The 17,641-nt window shown below is 47.1% G+C and overlaps 1 protein-coding gene across 1 annotated transcript in view; it reads left to right on the top strand.

The window, feature by feature from the left end:
• The window catches only part of LOC142495603 (disintegrin and metalloproteinase domain-containing protein 9-like), a 131,586-nt gene that overhangs the window by 21,503 nt on the left and 92,442 nt on the right, over positions 1–17,641 (top strand). The window contains exon 3 of the mRNA XM_075601294.1: positions 10,453–10,508. Coding sequence (XP_075457409.1) covers positions 10,453–10,508 — 56 coding nt within the window. The remainder of the gene's footprint in view (positions 1–10,452; positions 10,509–17,641) is intronic.

Genomic DNA, 17,641 nt, shown 5'->3' with positions numbered 1-17,641 from the left:
CAGTAAGAACTTCTCCCTTCATCCCCCGCTCGCTCCTCGCATACGGGCAATTCTGCTTGTGTTGGAGGTGTGTTGGAGTGCATCATAGTGAGGAGGCTCCTTATCATCTGACGTTACCTTCCCCCGTTTACCTCAGCGGCAGCAATGGATGCATGCAGGAACCATGCGTGGAATAACTACACTACCTATCCGTGCCTCGAACCAGTGATATATGCTTTAAAGATCTTTTTTCCTGTAAGGGCATTACTGTTTTTTATGTTATTCTTTTTATAAGTAAAAAGGTTTTACACTATTGCATGTCCTGCGCTTTTCTCTCTTTTTCTCTTTGCCATTTGCATAGGCCAGGGATTTCCAAACTTTTTTGTTTGGAGGAACCCTTGAAGTATTTCGAAAAATCTCGGGGAACCCCTATCTGGCTGACACATATTAAGTTTGACAGGGGTCAATCACAAAATTTCACTCCTAACGAGCCACCTCTATTTCCCACCCTCTACCCATGTATTTCTCTCCCATCCAACTCACTAACTCTTCCCCCCCTCCCGCCTCGCATGTATTTATCCCTTGTGTCTCACTCTTACTCCATCTTTTCCTCACTCCCGCCCCCCTCTCTTCTCTCACACGACCCTACCTTCCGTCAATTACCCCACTCTCACTCAATCCACCCTGCAAAATACATACCAAAAAACCCCACCCCCGGGGGGTGGGGGGGTCTGTGGTCCATAGGAGGAACCCCTGAGACTGCTTCTAGGAGCCCCAGGGTTCCACGGAACCCTGGTTGGGAATCACTGGCATAGGTTGTGAGACATCTGAGTTCAGCTGCGGGACGTTCATCTATGAGATTAATCCTTTAAAAGCCAGTGAGCCTGATATCCTTTTTTTGAACTCTATCACCTCTTCTTTTTTCCCCTCATTTTCTTTGGACTTCACTTTTTACTATGTGGACACTTTTTTGTTGTTTTATGTATTTTTTGTATTAGATCACAGTGACAGTATTTATGTTAATATTTATTTGTATTTATTTATAAAATGTTTTACCAGAAAGTAATACATTGAGAGTTACCTCTCATTTTCAAGTATGTCCTGGGAATAGAGTTAAGATGACAAATAATACATGTTACAAATACAGTTACATAAGTGAACAGCAATATTGCACCATTCACCTATTTCATTAGGTTAGATGTTCTACCAATATAAGAGCGTAGCCTCTATTTATAGCTGCAGACCAAGCAATATCCTACGTGTTTTTTTTTAATAAATCAGTTCTGTACTATGAGAAAATACTGGTAGCATTTAAAAAAAGACAACAAATCTGTATGACATTTTTAATGTATTATAATGTGACAAGCATTTTTTTGTTTCTATAGCAACCATTTACAAAGTCACATCCCCTTCGTTTTCTGAAACAGGCTCTGGCACACCCCTTTTTGAGCCCTGCCTACTCTCTAACAGTGCACCAATTGTATCTAGTGACTGCCTAGTCACATGATCTCCCCGAAAGAGCTTTGCATCTTTGGTGCTCCTCTGCTGCACTGACAGCCATTTAGTGAACCCTGGACCCGAATCTTCGACGATCGTTCACAGGAGAATGTATCGGTCAGCAACTTAGCTAATTACTTATCATTGTGTAGATTGTATTGATGCACATATTAAAAAGGAAAAAATAAAATAAATTAAAAAAACGCAGCTTGGACTGCTGCTTTAAGCAAGTATATTTCATTACCCTTACACTGGTTTAATCACTTAGCGCACCTGATATCTTTTTATATTACTGTATGTAACAAACATGATTAACAAGCTTCCTTACGTACGATGCAGTCATGAGTAAAAATGATCCAGTGCATCAAAGCACATTTTTCTTTGTCTTTAAGCAGCACTGGTCCCCAATTTTTGGCATTTTCTCTGCTTTTCCCCTTTCCAAGTCTGATTTTAAGACGTGAGTCTCTGTTCAGAAGAGCTGCCAGTTTTTGAAATATTAACTGGTTAAAATGGAGCACTTCCATTTACAGTGGTAGCTTCAGAAGCAAGAGAAGAAAATTATGATTTTGAACACTTAAAAACAGTTTTAAAAAGCAGCACATGATCAGGGTGCAAGATGCTAACAGGATAAACTCATAGGGGCCTATTCACAAAGCGGTGATAAAATCAGTGCATTGGCGCCCAACTTTGCATTGATTGATTTGGTATTCACTAAGAATGAACGCCATTTTTTTAAAGGCCAATACAAAAAACTGGTTAGACGATAGTACATTTTGTTTTATCAGTGCTATCGCGTTATAAATCCTAGCGAGCGGCAACTGATAGAAAAAATTGCAGCCTGGAAGAGCTGCATGGAGACGCTGTGTCTCCATGCATGGCTCTTACAGACGATCGTGCAGTAAAATGATTGATTTTGATAATAGTGTATGGGAGCAGGGGGTCTCCTGAGCTGAACCGCATTGATTTCAGCCTCGGGGACCCTCTACTTCCCAAGATACAGTCCCCGGTATCCCCTGTGCTTTTAAATCTCCCGCGTCACGTGACCTGGGATTTAAATCCTGCACTGGGATAACGGTACCCCATAACCAGGCCTGTATCTCAGGAAGTAGGGGGTCTCCGAGGCTGAAATCAATGCAGTTCACCTCAGAAGACCCCCTGCTCCCGCACACTAGTATCAAAACCCAAATAAACGGAAAAAAAATTGTTACCATAGTGTAACGCTCGGCCTGCCCACAAGCCAGACGAGACCCCGGGACTGAGGTGGAAAGGGATAATTCCACACACCTAACAGTAAACGGGGGCACGGCCGGAGTATGGACGTAGCGTAGATGGTCCGGGTAACTACAATGGAAAGAGTACAGTACTTGTCAACTCCAGCTGTGGTAAGTATAGTCCGTAAGCCAAAAGGTCGTGGAATGGAGAGAGCAGCGCAGTAGGGTGTCCGTAAGCCTGGGTCGTGGAGTGGAGAGAGCAGCGAAGTAGATTGTCCGTAAGCCGTGTCCAAGGGATATAGAAGTCTGCAGGGTAAAGAGTCCAAATCCAAGGGTACCAGAGAGCAGCATAAACGAAGTCCAAAGCCAGAGGTCAATATCCAGGGAGGTCAGCAGAATATCCAGGGACAAGAACAGGGACTGAAAGACAAAAAAGGGCCAGGCAACAGCAGACAGCAGCAAGGTACAGAAGCTATGCAGAGCAATGTGGTAATGGTGAGGGGAGACTAAATAGGGGGCTGGGACCTATCAGAGGAAGGGTAGGAACGGAGGAGTGGACAGAGGAAAGACCTGATAGGAGGGGAGTGTTTGGGAAGCTGGGGCCTATCGGAGCAAGGGGAGGAAGGGAGGAGCGGCCCGAGGGAGGGCCTGACAGGGTAAAGGTGTCTGGGTAGCTGGGAGCTGTTACTGCAAGGGGAGGAGCGGAGGAGCGGCCTGGGGAAAAGGCTGATGGGAGAGAAGGTCCTGGGGGGCGGACCTGACGGGGAAGAGGCAGGGAAGCGCGTGGAGTGTGTGCCGCGTCATCAGGGGAGGAGTCAGGTGCCCAGCGCCAGAAAATGGCAGCTTGGGTCCGCGCGCGCCCCGGAAGTGTGGGGGCAGCGGGAGAGGGAGCCGTAAGGAGCGAGGCACGCCGCCGAGGAGCCTGGGCGGCATGCAATAGAGGTAAGGAGGTGCTGGAAGCGGGTATACCCGCAGCGCGGATCTTTACAGTACCCTCCTTCGAGGGTCGGACTCCGGACAAACCATCCAAGGATTGAGGGGAAATTTTTGGTGGAATCTTTTGAGCAGAGATGGAGCGTGGAGATCCAAATGCGAGACCCAAGAACGGTCCTGAGGTCCGTATCCCTTCCAGTGGACCAGAAATTGGAGTTTGCCCATGGAGATGCGAGAGTCAATAATGGACTGGATCTCGAACTCCTGTTGTCCTGGTACAATGGGGGGAGGAGGCTGAAGCGAAGGATGAGCGAATTGTTTGCCTTGAATAAAGGGTTTCAACAGAGAGACATGGAACACGGGAGAAATCCTCATAGAGGGTGGCAGGCGAAGCTGGTAGGCCACAGGATTATTTTGTCTCTGGATGGAGAAGGGACCCAGGAACCTGGGAGACAATTTAGGGGTTGGTGCCTTCAGTTTGATAATTTTAGAAGAAAGCCAGACCTTATCTCCAGGTACGAACTTATGGGCCTCCCGACGAAGCCTATCTGCTTGTCTCTTTTGTCTTAGCACAGATTCTTGTAAAACTGTTTGAATCCTCCTCCACGACCCCTGTAGGGTGGATTCCCTCTCATCAGCTGCAGGAACTCCGGACCTAGGAGAATACATGGGAAGACGGGTAGGATGAAATCCGTAGTTTACAAAAAACGGTGATTCTTGAGTAGACTCGTTTTTTAGAGAGTTAATCGCCAATTCTGCCCAAGGGAGTAACTCAGCCCAATTATCCTGGGAATCAGAAGAAAAACAACGCAAATACTGTTCAAGGGACTGGTTCATGCGTTGAGTTTGCCCATTCGTTTGGGGGTGGTAGCCTGAGGAAAACAGAAGGGTAATGCCCAACCTCTGGGAAAACGCACGCCAGAATTTAGAAACAAATTGAGTTCCCCGATCCGAGACAATGGACCACGGGACGGCATGAATACGGAAAATTTCCTTTACAAAGATATCCGCCAAAGTACTGGATTTGGGTAGACCCTTGAGGGGAATAAAATGAGCTTGCTTGGAGAATCTGTCCACAATTACAAGAATAGTCATCATACCATTAGACGGGGGAAGATCCACGATGAAGTCCATAGCAACGTGACTCCAAGGATGGTCTGGAACCGGGAGAGGTTGTAGAAGACCAGAAGGCTTTTGACGGACAGATTTGTTTTGTGCACAGACTGGACAAGAGGAGGTGAAAGCTCTAATGTCCTTTATCATGTTGGGCCACCAGAAAGTTCGCCGAATGAGATCCAAAGTCCTCTTAAACCCGGGAGGGCCAGCAGATATGAATGACCCCATTAAAGAATTTTGGAATGAAAACGTGGAGCTGCGTAAAGACGACCATCAGGTACTTCTAGCCCTTCCGGGACCTGTGTTTGAGACTCCAAAATCTTATCCAGTACGTCAAAAGAGGCGGCAGAGATAAAAAATTGGGGGGACAAAATACTTTCCGGAACCTCCTGTGACTTCTCCTCAGTGATAAACTGACAGGACAACGCATCTGCTTTGATATTCTTTGTCCCAGGAATATATGAGATGGTAAAGTTGAACCTCGAGAAGAACAACGCCCAGCGAACTTGACGAGGACCAAGGCGGCGAGCACCTTCAATGTAAGACAGATTTTTGTGGTCTGTCAGGATCAGAATGGGTTCCTTGGTACCCTCCAGAAGGTGTCTCCACTCTTGTAGTGCCATTTTGATGGCCAACAACTCCCTGTTCCCCACGTCGTAATTTCTGCTGAAGAATTTTTTTTTAGAAAAAAACCCACAGGGGTGTAGTTTATCTTCGGGGGTGGTTCTTTGAGAGAGAACCGAACCGGCTCCCACGTCGGAGGTGTCCACTTCCAAGGTATAGAGGAGGGTGGGGACGGGATGTCGCAGAATGGGAGCCGAGACAAAGGCTTTCTTAAGAGAATCAAAGGCCCGGCTGGCCTCCAATGGCCAAGAGGAAGGATCGGCCCCTTTTTTGGTAAGGGCCGTAATAGGTGCTACCAAGGTAGAAAACACAGCAATAAATTTCCTATAATAATTTGCGAAGCCGAGGAAACACTGGATCGCCTTTAAGGAGTTAGGTTGTGGCCATTCAAGTACAGAATTGAATTTCTCTGGATCCATGGAGAACCCTTGATCCGAGACGATTTATCCCAGGAAGGTAGTTAAGGATTAATGGAAAACACACTTCTCCATCTTTGCGTAGAGCTTGTTGGCCCGTAAAGAGAGAGCACCATCTTGGTATGGAGAATATGTTCTTCCAGGGTCTTGGAAAAGATAAGGATATCATCCAAGTAGATAATTACAAAAGAGTTCAAGAGATCACAAAAAACTTTGTTCATAAAGTCTTGGAAGACTGCAAGGGCATTGCACAACCCAAATGGCATCACCAGGTACTCATAGTGACCACTGCGCGTGTTAAACGCGGTCTTCCACTCATCTCCACTGCGGATGCGGATCAGGTTATAAGCCCCCCGTAGATCGAGTTTGGAGAAAATCGTCGCTCCTTGTAGCCTATCGAAGAGCTCCGGGATAAGAGGCAAAGGGTAGCGATTTTTGATGGTGATCTTGTTTAGACCACTGAGAACGATGCACGGGCGAAGCGTCCCATCTTTCTTTTTTACAAAGAAGAATCCTGCTCCGGCGGGAGAGGTGGACTTCCGGATGAAGCCTTTTTGAAGGTTTTCTGTGATATACTCGGACATGGCCTCTGTCTCAGGCAGCTGGCATACTTGAGAAGAACGAGCAGTAGGAGGCGTTTGGGAAGGACCTGTGTGGGAGAGGGTAAAGAGGAGATGGTACCCAGAGAGATTCCCTCGTACCTCACTGGGCGTTGGCGTTTCCCTGCCTCAGGGGACAACGCAGCAGGATGTGCCCAGGAGATCCACAATAGAAGCACAGGTCTTCGTTTCTCCGACGTAACCTCTCCATGGAAGGAAGTAGATGACTGCCCAGTTGCATGGGTTCTGGAGCTTCTAATTCTGGTAGAAGAGGAGCAGGAGACCTGGAATTAGAAGATATAGAAACAGAAGGACGAAGACGTTGACGTTCAGCCCGCCTCTCCAGAAGTCTTTGATCCACTCTGATGCACAAAGCGATTAGGGCCTCCAGGGAGGATGGCCTTTCACGAGCCACCAACTCGTCTTTTAAGAATTCCGAAAGTCCCTGCCAGAACGCCGCGGAGAGTGCCCCATCGTTCCAATCAGTTTCAGCCGCGATAGTCCGGAACTCCAGAGCGTAACGTGCCACTGATCTCCGACCCTGCGTAATGTGGAACAAGGAGGAAGCAGCCATATTACTACGTCCCAAGTTAGGGAAGTTGTAGGTGAGTTCAGGCTTCAGCTCCCAGATAGGTGAAGCCCAGGCCAGAGCGTGGCCAGGCCAGAGCGTCCCCAGTAAGAAGGGAGAAAACATAGGCTACTTTGGTACGATCCGTGGGGAAGCGAGAGGGTGACAGTTCGAATTGTATCTCGCACTGATTTAAAAACCCACGGTATCCAAGTGGGTCCCCCGCATATTTATTGGGCATAGGGATACGTAACTCCGAAGGGCCCGTTCCTTCACGGGAGACAGTGGGAGGGATAACGGAGCTGGAGACCTTAAGCTGGGGAATCTGTGAGGTTAGGGTAGCAACCTGTTGGTTAAGTGCAGTAACCTGGTTGTCCAAAAAGGTAAAGTGGTTGGAGATGGTGGTTAGGGTATCTTCCACCTCAGGGGGGTCTGGGTCTGTTGGGCTCTGCATAATGTATCGCTAAGCCTGCCCACAAGCCAGACGAGACCCTGGGACTGAGGTGGAAAGGGATAATACCACACACCTAAAAGTAAACGGGGGCACGGCCGGAGTATGGAAGTAGCGTAGATGGTCCGGATAACTACAATGGAAATAGTACAGTACTTGCCAACTCCAGCGGTGGTAGGTATAGTCCGTAAGCCAAAAGGTCGTGGAATGGAGAGAGCAGCGCAGTATGGTGTCCGTAAGCCTGGGTCGTGGAGTGGAGAGAGCAGCGAAGTAGATTGTCCGTAAGCCGTGTCCAAGGGATATAGAAGTCTGCAGGGTAAAGAGTGCAAAGGACACAAAAAACACAGCGCACGACGCTCATAGTGCATTAAAAATTATATTGACATAAAGAATATTAAAGGTGAGTATTATGCGTACATCAGAGTAATAATAAACAGGCAATTTTGGGATAATGTTACCCAACACCACGTGGAAGCCGGATCAGATGTCCTCACATAAGGATGGAGGCTGGTTCCTTTCACACCGGTTCCTGGTCAGGTAAGTGGGAAGTCTTTGTTAGTCCTTGCTCCCAAGAGTGAATCAACACGTTTGCAGCTCTGTCCTCGATCGCTGCATTAGACGAAGCTCCACACCAGCTGAGATCCTCTCTCACACACAGAGGGATGTGAGAGAGGATCTCAGCTGGTGTGGAGCTTCGTCTAATGCAGCGATCGAGGACAGAGCTGCAAACGTGTTGATTCACTCTTGGGAGCAAGGACTAACAAAGACTTCCCACTTACCTGACCAGGAACCGGTGTGAAAGGAACCAGCCTCCATCCTTATGTGAGGACATCTGATCCGGCTTCCACGTGGTGTTGGGTAACATTATCCCAAAATTGCCTGTTTATTATTACTCTGATGTACGCTTAATACTCACCTTTAATATTCTTTATGTCAATATAATTTTTAATGCACTATGAGCGTTGTGCGCTGTGTTTTTTGTGTCTTTTTCTGTTAGCTATAGGGGGTCCCTGAGCCCTCCCTTCTACCGCAGCTGCAGACGCTCTAATTACCAAGGTCACGTATTTAATTCATATTTATCACATCACTATTTACATTAGTTGCGCACTTTTTTCTTCACTCATTCACTCTAAAGAGTGCAAAGCCAAATCCAAGGGTACCAGAGAGCAGCATAAACGAAGTCCAAAGCCAGAGGTCAATATCCAGGGAGGTCAGCAGAATATCCAGGGACAAGAACAGGGACTGAAAGACAAAAAAGGGCCAGGCAACAGCAGACAGCAGCAAGGTACAGAAGCTATGCAGAGCAATGTGGTAATGGTGAGGGGAGACTAAATAGGGATCTGGGACCTATCAGAGGAAGGGGAGGAACGGAGGAATGGACAGAGGAAAGACCTGATAGGAGGGTAGTGTTTGGGAAGCTGGGGCCTATCGGAGCAAGGGGATGAAGGGAGGAGCGGCCCGAGGGAGGGCCTGACAGGGGAAAGGTGTCTGGGTAGCTGGGAGCTGTTACAGCAAGGGGAGGAGCGGAGGAGCGGCCTGGGGAAGAGGCTGATGGGAGAGAAGGGCCTGGGGGGCGGACCTGACAGGGAAGAGGCAGGGAAGCGCGTGGAGTGTGCGCCGCGTCATCGGGGGAGGAGTCAGGCGTCCGTCGCCTGAAAATGGCAGCTTGGGTCCGCACGCGCCCGTAGGGGTGACACGCGCGACCCGGAAGTGTGGGGGCAGCGGGAGAGGGAGCCACAAGGAGCGAGGCACGCCGCCGGGGAGCCTGGGCGGCATGCAATAGAGGTAAGGAGGCGCTGGAAGCGGGTATACCTGCAGCGCGGATCCTTACACATAGTTGCTATCCGCTATGATAATGAAGCTGATTTAATTATATTTTTACTAATAGTGTGCGGGAGGAGGGGGTCTCCTGAGCTGAACCGCATTGATTTCAGTCTCGAGGACCCCCTGCTTCCAGAGATACAGGCCCCCGTATGGGGTGCCGGTATCTATTCCAGTATTTAAATCCCACGGTCACATGACGCAGAGGATTTACAAATGGCGGCGATACAGCACCCCGTACCCCATAACAGAGCCTTTAAATCGGGAGCAGGGGGTCCCTGAGGCAGAAATTAAAGCAATTCAAGTCAGGATACCCCCTGCTCCCATACACTAGTATTAAAAATTACATTAAAGCAGCTTCATTACCTTACCACAATATGAGATTTATTGGGGGCAGAGTGAAGGGGATACTTGGCCCTTCACTCACCCCCTCTACCCCAATAAACATTACAATATCTACTACCTACCAATACACAAGCTCCAACCCCCGCCCCCCCTTTTTTCTGCACAGGATTGATTCCAGAGGCCGGCGGGGGTCTTTAGGTGGTTGTTCCGGGGGCCCTGTGGGTGTCCGGGAGCCGCTGGGTGGTCCCCACGAGTGTCTGGGGGCCCTGCGGTTGTCCTGTGGTCCTGGGCCTCCGTGTGGTCCCCCGTGTGTCCGCGGGCCTGCGGTATCAATCCTGTGCAGAAAAAAAAATGCTTTTATGCATCTCTCGAATATTGAGAGATTTTATAGGCTGATAAACTTATCACAGCTTTGTGAATACCTATTACTGCAAAAAAAAAGCGCTTTTGGCTTGTCGGACGTCTTTTTTGTCTCTGGCTGTTAATGGGCATTAAAAAGCCATTATAGCGCGATACTGCAGTGTTATCACTGCTTTGTGAATAGCAGATATATAGCGCTATAAGAGCATTTATCTCCCATCAAACCACGTATCACTGCTTTGAGAATAGGCCCCATAGACTTCTGCAAACGATTGCTGTTTTCATACATATACCCCTAACAAAAAAAATTACATAATAAAAAGATAAGATGTTAACATGACGTGGCTTCAGAAATGTAAACATTGAAGAAGTCTGTGTAAAAATGTTTTTCTCATTTCACAAGCAATAGTGTAAACATCTTAAATCAGGGTAAATGAGTGGAAATATGAAATACATGGTATGTATCTTCCTAATATATATATATATAATACTGCTTTTTTCTCCTTTTTTTTTTTTAATCCCCATAAAACAGGTTGCTTATATTATTGAGATTGAAGGAGTTGGACATATCATTCGCCTGAAGAAACAGTAAGCAGAAAGATTTTTTACTCTCATTCACAAAGCAATGAACCAGTGCAAGACAAGACAATCAGGCAGGAAAGCAAGTGTGATGGGAAGATTAATGTGGTGCGTTAAATAGTAATGCCAGTTATTCACTGGCTTCCCACTGATTCTCTTTGAAAGAAGGAAACAAATACAGATTCTGTACTTCCTTGTTCCCGGCTGTAATGCTGTAAATGTGTAAAATATGTAGGGAGGTAAAAGTGACACCCACTGGGTGCTCGTTTTCATATCACTAACCAGAATCTTTATCTGCTGCGTAACCCTTTGAGTGCCGATGGAGCCGCGAGACCAGAGTGCCACAGCCCCTCAGGCACTTGGCAAACACATAACCACTCCTAGGGGCGCTCACACGATCGCAAGACTAGCTTTAGCAAATTCGGGGCCATGTGCGATATTCTGTGCGGGGCCGGACTGTCCAATAGAATATGTGGCCAGGGACTGATAACAGTGAACACCAAATAAAGTATACCTCATTCTCTCTCTACTCTCACTTCTCCCTCTCTCTGTCTGTCTCTTTTCTCCTCTCTTTCGCCTTCTCTCTCCCTCCCTCCTCTCTCCTTCTTATCTCTCCCTCTAACACCACTCTCCCTTTCCTTCTCTTTCTCCCGCCTCTCCTTCTCTCTCCCCTTGTCTGTCTCTCTCTCTCTCCTGCTCGCTCTTTCTCCTTCGTTCTAACCCTCTCTCTCACCTGTCTCAGACTATGGAAGCTCGTGGGGGGGGGGGGGGGGGGGGGGCAGGCAGCTTCGGCTGCAGGTGGGGCAGAGCTGAACCAGGGGTACCTGTGGGAAAACGTGCTGCCGGGGTGCAGTGGGGGATGGCCTGGCCCCGCAGCTTCAAAAAATCAAACATGCTCCAACGCTGCTCCTGTGCTAGACTGCAACAATCCGCAGGATCTTGTACAAATGGATCCTGTACAAAGGCTTTACCGGGCTCTACGATTGGCCCAGCAAGCCTTGCAGTAGTTCCTGCTGCAGTCTAGTGCAGGATCAGCTTTGAAGAGAAGCAGAGGCATTGCAGGCAGGATACTACCGGCTCAGCGCAGGGCCCTGTGTGGTCACACTGGTAGCACCTTCCAAAAGCTGCTGTAGAAAATGGCATTTTAGCATTGACTGCAATATTATCGAGAAACTCAAGTGGGTTATCGCGAGTTGTTGTTTTAAAATCTAAAAATCTAAGTGCAATTCAACCTGTCTTTTATTGCTGTACAGTTCTGCAAGTGTGTGTGTGTAATACACACTGGATTACTCAAAAGCCTTGCACTATCTAATGAATGTTGGTGGAGAACCCTGAAAACCAGCACTCCAACCACTGCACACTCAAATGGCAAACATCATAATGTAACAACTTGCAAACAACTACTCAAATTTCTATTCATACTATTACTCTCTTTAGCAGGTGATATTGAACCTAACCCCGGTCCTCCCACTTCAACTCTGTCCCATACCCCTGAGAATACCCCCTTCAAATTCCAAAAAGGGCTATCTCTCGCCCATATAAATATCCGGAGTCTGCTGCCCAAGCTGGATGAACTAAGGGCATGGTGCCTTATGCATAAACCAAAAGCCATCATTCTTACAGAAACATGGCTAACCCCTAAAACTCCTGATGCACATATTGCCATTCAGGGATACTAGATTTTTAGGAGAGATAAGTCAAAGAGAGGAGGAGGGGTGTTATTTTATATTGCAGACACCTTACAATTTACACTGTTAAATTGCCCCCCAAGACCAACCTCTTTTGAAATCCTAGTTGGCAGAATCTGCCTCCCCTTCTCTAAGCCCGTCCTGATTGCTGGCATCTACAGCCCCCCTAAAGCCCCTCTGCAATCTCTGACTGATATCACCCAGTTTCTTGGCTCCATTTCCTCTCTGAATGAGAAGAGTGAGCTGCTAGTTCTTGGGGATTTCAACTTCAATTGACTTGACCCTAAAAACCACAAAATCCACACACAAATCAAGTCGCTTAACCTATCGCAACTCATTTCCCAACCCACACGAACAAACCTGAAATTGAACAACCATTCCTTGCTTGACTGGATTCTCTCCTCAAATCCCAGCAGAATCCAATCCTCTGGCATCCTTCCTGACATTTTCAGTGACCATGCAATAGTATACTGTGTAAAGAAAATTAAACCGCCCCAATCAAGCCCTAAAGTTCTCCTCACTAGAACATTTAGAAACTTTAACCCACAACAGTTTCTGGCTGACCTTACCAATTGCCCTTGGCACAGAATCGATTTAATTCCTGACCCTGATTCTGCGCTCGACTATTTCCAATCCGAGTTCTTAAAACTCTGTGATACCCATGCTCCACTACGCAGAATAAGGGTACGGGGTGCCCACCTTCCATGGGTTACACCTGACCTTATAGCACTCTACCAGTTCAGGGATGCCTTGTGGAAAAGCCGCAAAATAACTGGCACTACCAAGGATCTCAATCACTACAGATGCCTGCGGAACATGTGCACAAGGCATGCAAAAGCACAATATTACTCTGACAATCTCCTCCAGAACACATCAAACCCAGCTAACTTCTGGAAGGTTATCAACAACATATTCCAGCCTTCTAACCATCAACACCCAAGTAATATCACCAAGGGCGATATTACTCTGACAAACCCCACCGACATTGCAAATACATTCAATGATTACTTTGTGGGGTGTGCTACTGACTTATTAGCAAAACGCAACCCAAACCACAAACCCGAATCTCATCCTGGGAGTACCCCTATAGCCCCACCCCCTCCCAACATTGCCCACAATTTTCAATTTGGCCCAGTATCGGAAGAGGAGATTACACAAGCGCTTCTCAAATTAAAACTAAGCAGCCAATGTGGACCTGACTTACTACAATCTAGGTTCCTAAGACTTGGTGCCCCAGAAATTGCCAAACCAATTGCTTCCATAGTCAACTCTATCCTGTCTGCAGGCCATATCCCTAAGACCTGAAAAGCTGCCAGAGTTGTCCCAATCTTCAAAAGTGGGGACAAAAACACTGTCTCAAACTACAGACCAATCTCCCTTCTCCCAATCCTATCCCAAGTCATGGAAAAATGTGTCCACTCCCAATTAAGCGATTACTATAACAAGACAAATTTCCCTAGCCAATTCCAATCTTGCTTTCGCCCCAAACACTCCACCGTAACTACCCTGCTAAAAGTTTGCAATGAAATCCAGTGTGGAATGGAACGGGGGCAACTCACTGGTGCAGTATTCCTAGATTTTGCAAAGGCTTTTGATACTGTTGATCATGCTATCCTGCTCAACAAACTCCAGAGCTCTGGAATAGGGAAGCATGCTTTAAACTGGTTTCAGTCCTACCTATCAGGTAGATCCCAACATGTGTCCATCTCTGGCTCTAACTCTAACCCCCTGGATATCACCTGTGGCGTCCCACAAGGCTCTGTTCTGGGGCCCCTACTCTTCTCAGTGTTCATCAATGATCTTCCCACAGCTTGTCAGGAAGCCTCAATACACATGTATGCAGATGACACAATCCTATATGCACACAGCCATAGCCTCTCTGACCTTCATCACATACTTCAGTCTGACTTTTTCATACTCGAAAACTGGATTTCCCAAAACAAACTGTTTTTAAACACTGACAAGACTGTAACAATGGTGTTTGGGACCAAGACTAAATTTTTAAAGCTTCCAGCGACTGAGCTCCAGATTAGAACCAACACTAACACCACCCTAACTCCTGTTACTAGTTTTAAATACCTGGGCATATGGTTTGACTCCCACTTAACATTCGGGATGCACATTGATACCCTGACAACCAAGACCTATGCCAAACTAGGGGTACTTTACAGGAACAAATCCTCCATAAGTCTCCTGGTCAGAAAACGTATCGCACAGCAGATGCTAATGCCAATTATTGACTATGGAGACATAGTATATGGCTCAGCACCTCAAACCCACCTTAGCAAACTTAACACCCTCTACAATTCAATTTGTCGTTTTGTTCTCTAATGCAACTATAACACATCACTGCGAAATGCTCAAACAACTAGATTGGTCATCACTCGAGTCTAGGTGCAAAGTTCACCTTTCCTGTCTTGCCTTCAAATTATTTATGGGCTAGCTACCCAGCTACCTGAACAAGCTCCTCACCCCTACCACATGCAGCACTTATCACCTGAGATCAGACTCCAAAAGACTGTTCATGGTCCCAAGGCTCTGGGATTGAGACGATGCACGGGGGGTATGCGGTTCCTCCATGGGAGAATAAGGCGCCTCCAGGCGACCCTCCTGCGTCATACATACAGGGGTAGGGACTCCAAGCAAAGAATCGATCCCCGCGATGTTCCTCTCAATCTTATCCAGACGAACACCCATGACACCCATGCACCTATCCATATTCTCCTTGGCCGCCAAAAGACGCTCTATCTTGGCCTCCATTCGGTCCCTGTATTGTTCTGTAGAGTTATCAGTGATGTCGACACCACTGAAAATATTCAGCCTGCGGGAGAACAAGCTTGATCTGGTGCAAGGAGTGCTGGGTGCGGGAGCAGGTAAGCTGGGGGTTTCCAGACGAGCATCGGCGTTGATGGGTGCTGGAGCAGGTGAGCTGGGGGTGTGCGGACGAACATCGTGGGCACTTACATTTATGGGGCCCGTCCAAAGAGGTTTTGTGAAGTTGATTTGGGCCCTTCTCTTCTTCACATAATAAGGACCAGGGTTCTTTGCCTTTGGAATCCTCGGAACGTTTTCTTTATTATCCTTTTGCTTTGGCTTGGAAACAGCGTCCGCCTTTCGCTTTCTCGTGATCGGTTGATTCCTGCGTCCGTAGAATTGGCCTTGATCCGTGGATTACCGATGGAAGAATGCACAATACAGTATCTGGACAAGAGCTCGATCAGATAGCAGCGTGTGGGAGGCTATTCAATTTGTGTCACCTTTTATGCACTGAGCTCCCATTTGAATTTTTTGTCGGGCATGGACATGTAAGAAATCCGCTCCTGGGTTTGGCTGAAACTCATCCTTACAGAGCTATAGTGTTTCCAGACAAACCCCTGTCTAAAACCTGCAATCAAGAATCACCTGCTCCAGCAATTAGACTGCAGCCTGCTTCTTGCTGCCTCCTATGCAGCTGTGCCTCGTTGGCTGCCTGTTCTATTTAACTGCTGCCCCTCCCTCTAGGAAGTTGCTGAACATAGACTTTCTCAAGTAACTATGCTTGCCACAGCATCTCTGTTTGGCCTGCCTTGGCCTTCTTGCCATAGCTCCTAGTTTCTGGCAGACTCTGCTACGCTGAAGCGGTTACACTGAAGCCCTCTGTGTTTCTTGTCCTGTCTGCAGTTCCTGTTCCCCGTGACCTTCCAGTGGCCTCCACCACTCTCAGCTGTACCCGGTTTCGGGGTGCTGTTCTGTGCTGAAGCACTGGATCCTCTGTGGTATTCATTCTGCAATCTTCCTGCTTCCAGTGGCCTCCACCACTCTCAGCTGTACCCGGCTAGGGGGTGCTGTTCTGTGCTGAAGCGCTGGATCCTCTGTACTACTGGCAGACTGCCGCGCTGAAGTGGTTACACTGAAGCCCTCTGTGTTTCTTGTCCTGTCTGCAGTTCCTGTTCCCGGTGACCTTCCAGTGGCATCCACCACTCTCAGCTGTACCCAGCTAGGGGGTGCTGTTCTGTGCTGAAGCACTGTATTCTCAGTTCCTGTTTCCTGCTCTCTGCACTGAAGCGGCATAGTTCCAGTGTCTGGCTCTCTACGCTGAAGCGGTAGTTCCAGTTCCTGCTCTCTATGCTGAAGCGACTTCTACCTTGTTTTCCTGTTGATGACCTCTGCTCGTGACCGCGACCTCCACTCTTGTGCTGCCTGCCCTGACCCTGGCTTGTCTACCAATTACCCTGCCTTCTCCAGTCCTGACCCGGCTACGTTTGACCACGGAATTCGCAACCCGGATCCGGCTTCGTGGTCTAAGGTCGGTGTATATCTATCCCCACCTCAGCCCCGCGGTCCGGTCCAGGTTTGTGTGAGCATAACCGTTACAGGACACTAGCTTCAGGTGTTAAAAGTGGGCGTACAGTGCCTAACCTGTCGAGCGAGGTCCATCTCATTGTATAAATACACCATTACTTATGTTGATTCAATGCACATTCGAATACACATCGAATACACACACATTGAATATACATTCCTCTGAGCTTGATTTCTTTCCTAAAGCAGCGATGCCGAGGAAATTTGTTTCAAAGGATCTCAGCAGGAGAATACAGAACATGTACAAGAAAGGACACGGAATTTTACAGATCCAATGGTGGTTACGTTCTTCTGGCCTCATTTTAGCAAAAAGCACTGTCAGTTATCATGCCCATGGTAACGCAAAAGGTGTAAAGCGGAGTCCCACAGTCACAACAGAGTAAGTATTTTTGTTTTCATTACTGTATGTAATTACTGTATTACTTGTATAAGCTTCTTGCATACAGTATCAAAATGCATTTGTGTGTTTACTTGTTTTCTTTGCAATTATGCTAGAGCCCAAAAATTACTGTACTTCTTTTAGATAAAATATAACATGTATTTTTGGGCTCTAGATGTTTATAAAATAATATACTGTATTGTACTGTACTGTATTACTCTAAAAACATCTTGCAATTATTGTAGAATATTGTATGCAGTACTGTACAGTATGTCATGTATTTGGGCCTTCTCTAACAAATTGTTCTCTTTTCCTTTACACTGTAGGACGACAAACCGTCTGCTGGACGAAATCAGCGAGGCAAATGATGAGCAATGTGCAGTAAGAGTCAAGACTGCTCTAGAAAACACTCATAATATCACAGCATCTGAGACCCGCATCAGGCAGATGAGACGTCAATTGGGATGGAAATATGGATGTGTAAAGTAAGTGTCTTACTGTAACAAACTACAGCACTGTACTGTATATTGCATATAGTACTAAATAAAGTACAATATACAATAGTAATAACCCCCGTGAATACTTTACAGTACAGTATAGTAATAAAGTTCAGTATATTGCAATAGTACTGTATGCAGAGTGCTGTGCCGTACAGTAGTTACAGTAGGACAGTCCAGGTACAGTGTTGTACAGTACACTACTGTGCTGTACAGTAGGTAAAAGTGTGGTTTTAC

Source organism: Ascaphus truei, chromosome 5, assembly GCF_040206685.1.
Source record: "Ascaphus truei isolate aAscTru1 chromosome 5, aAscTru1.hap1, whole genome shotgun sequence".
NCBI classification, from domain to species: Eukaryota; Metazoa; Chordata; class Amphibia; order Anura; family Ascaphidae; genus Ascaphus; species Ascaphus truei.
Note: the sequence above shows the minus strand (reverse complement) of the source record. Positions and strands in the feature narration are given on the sequence as shown.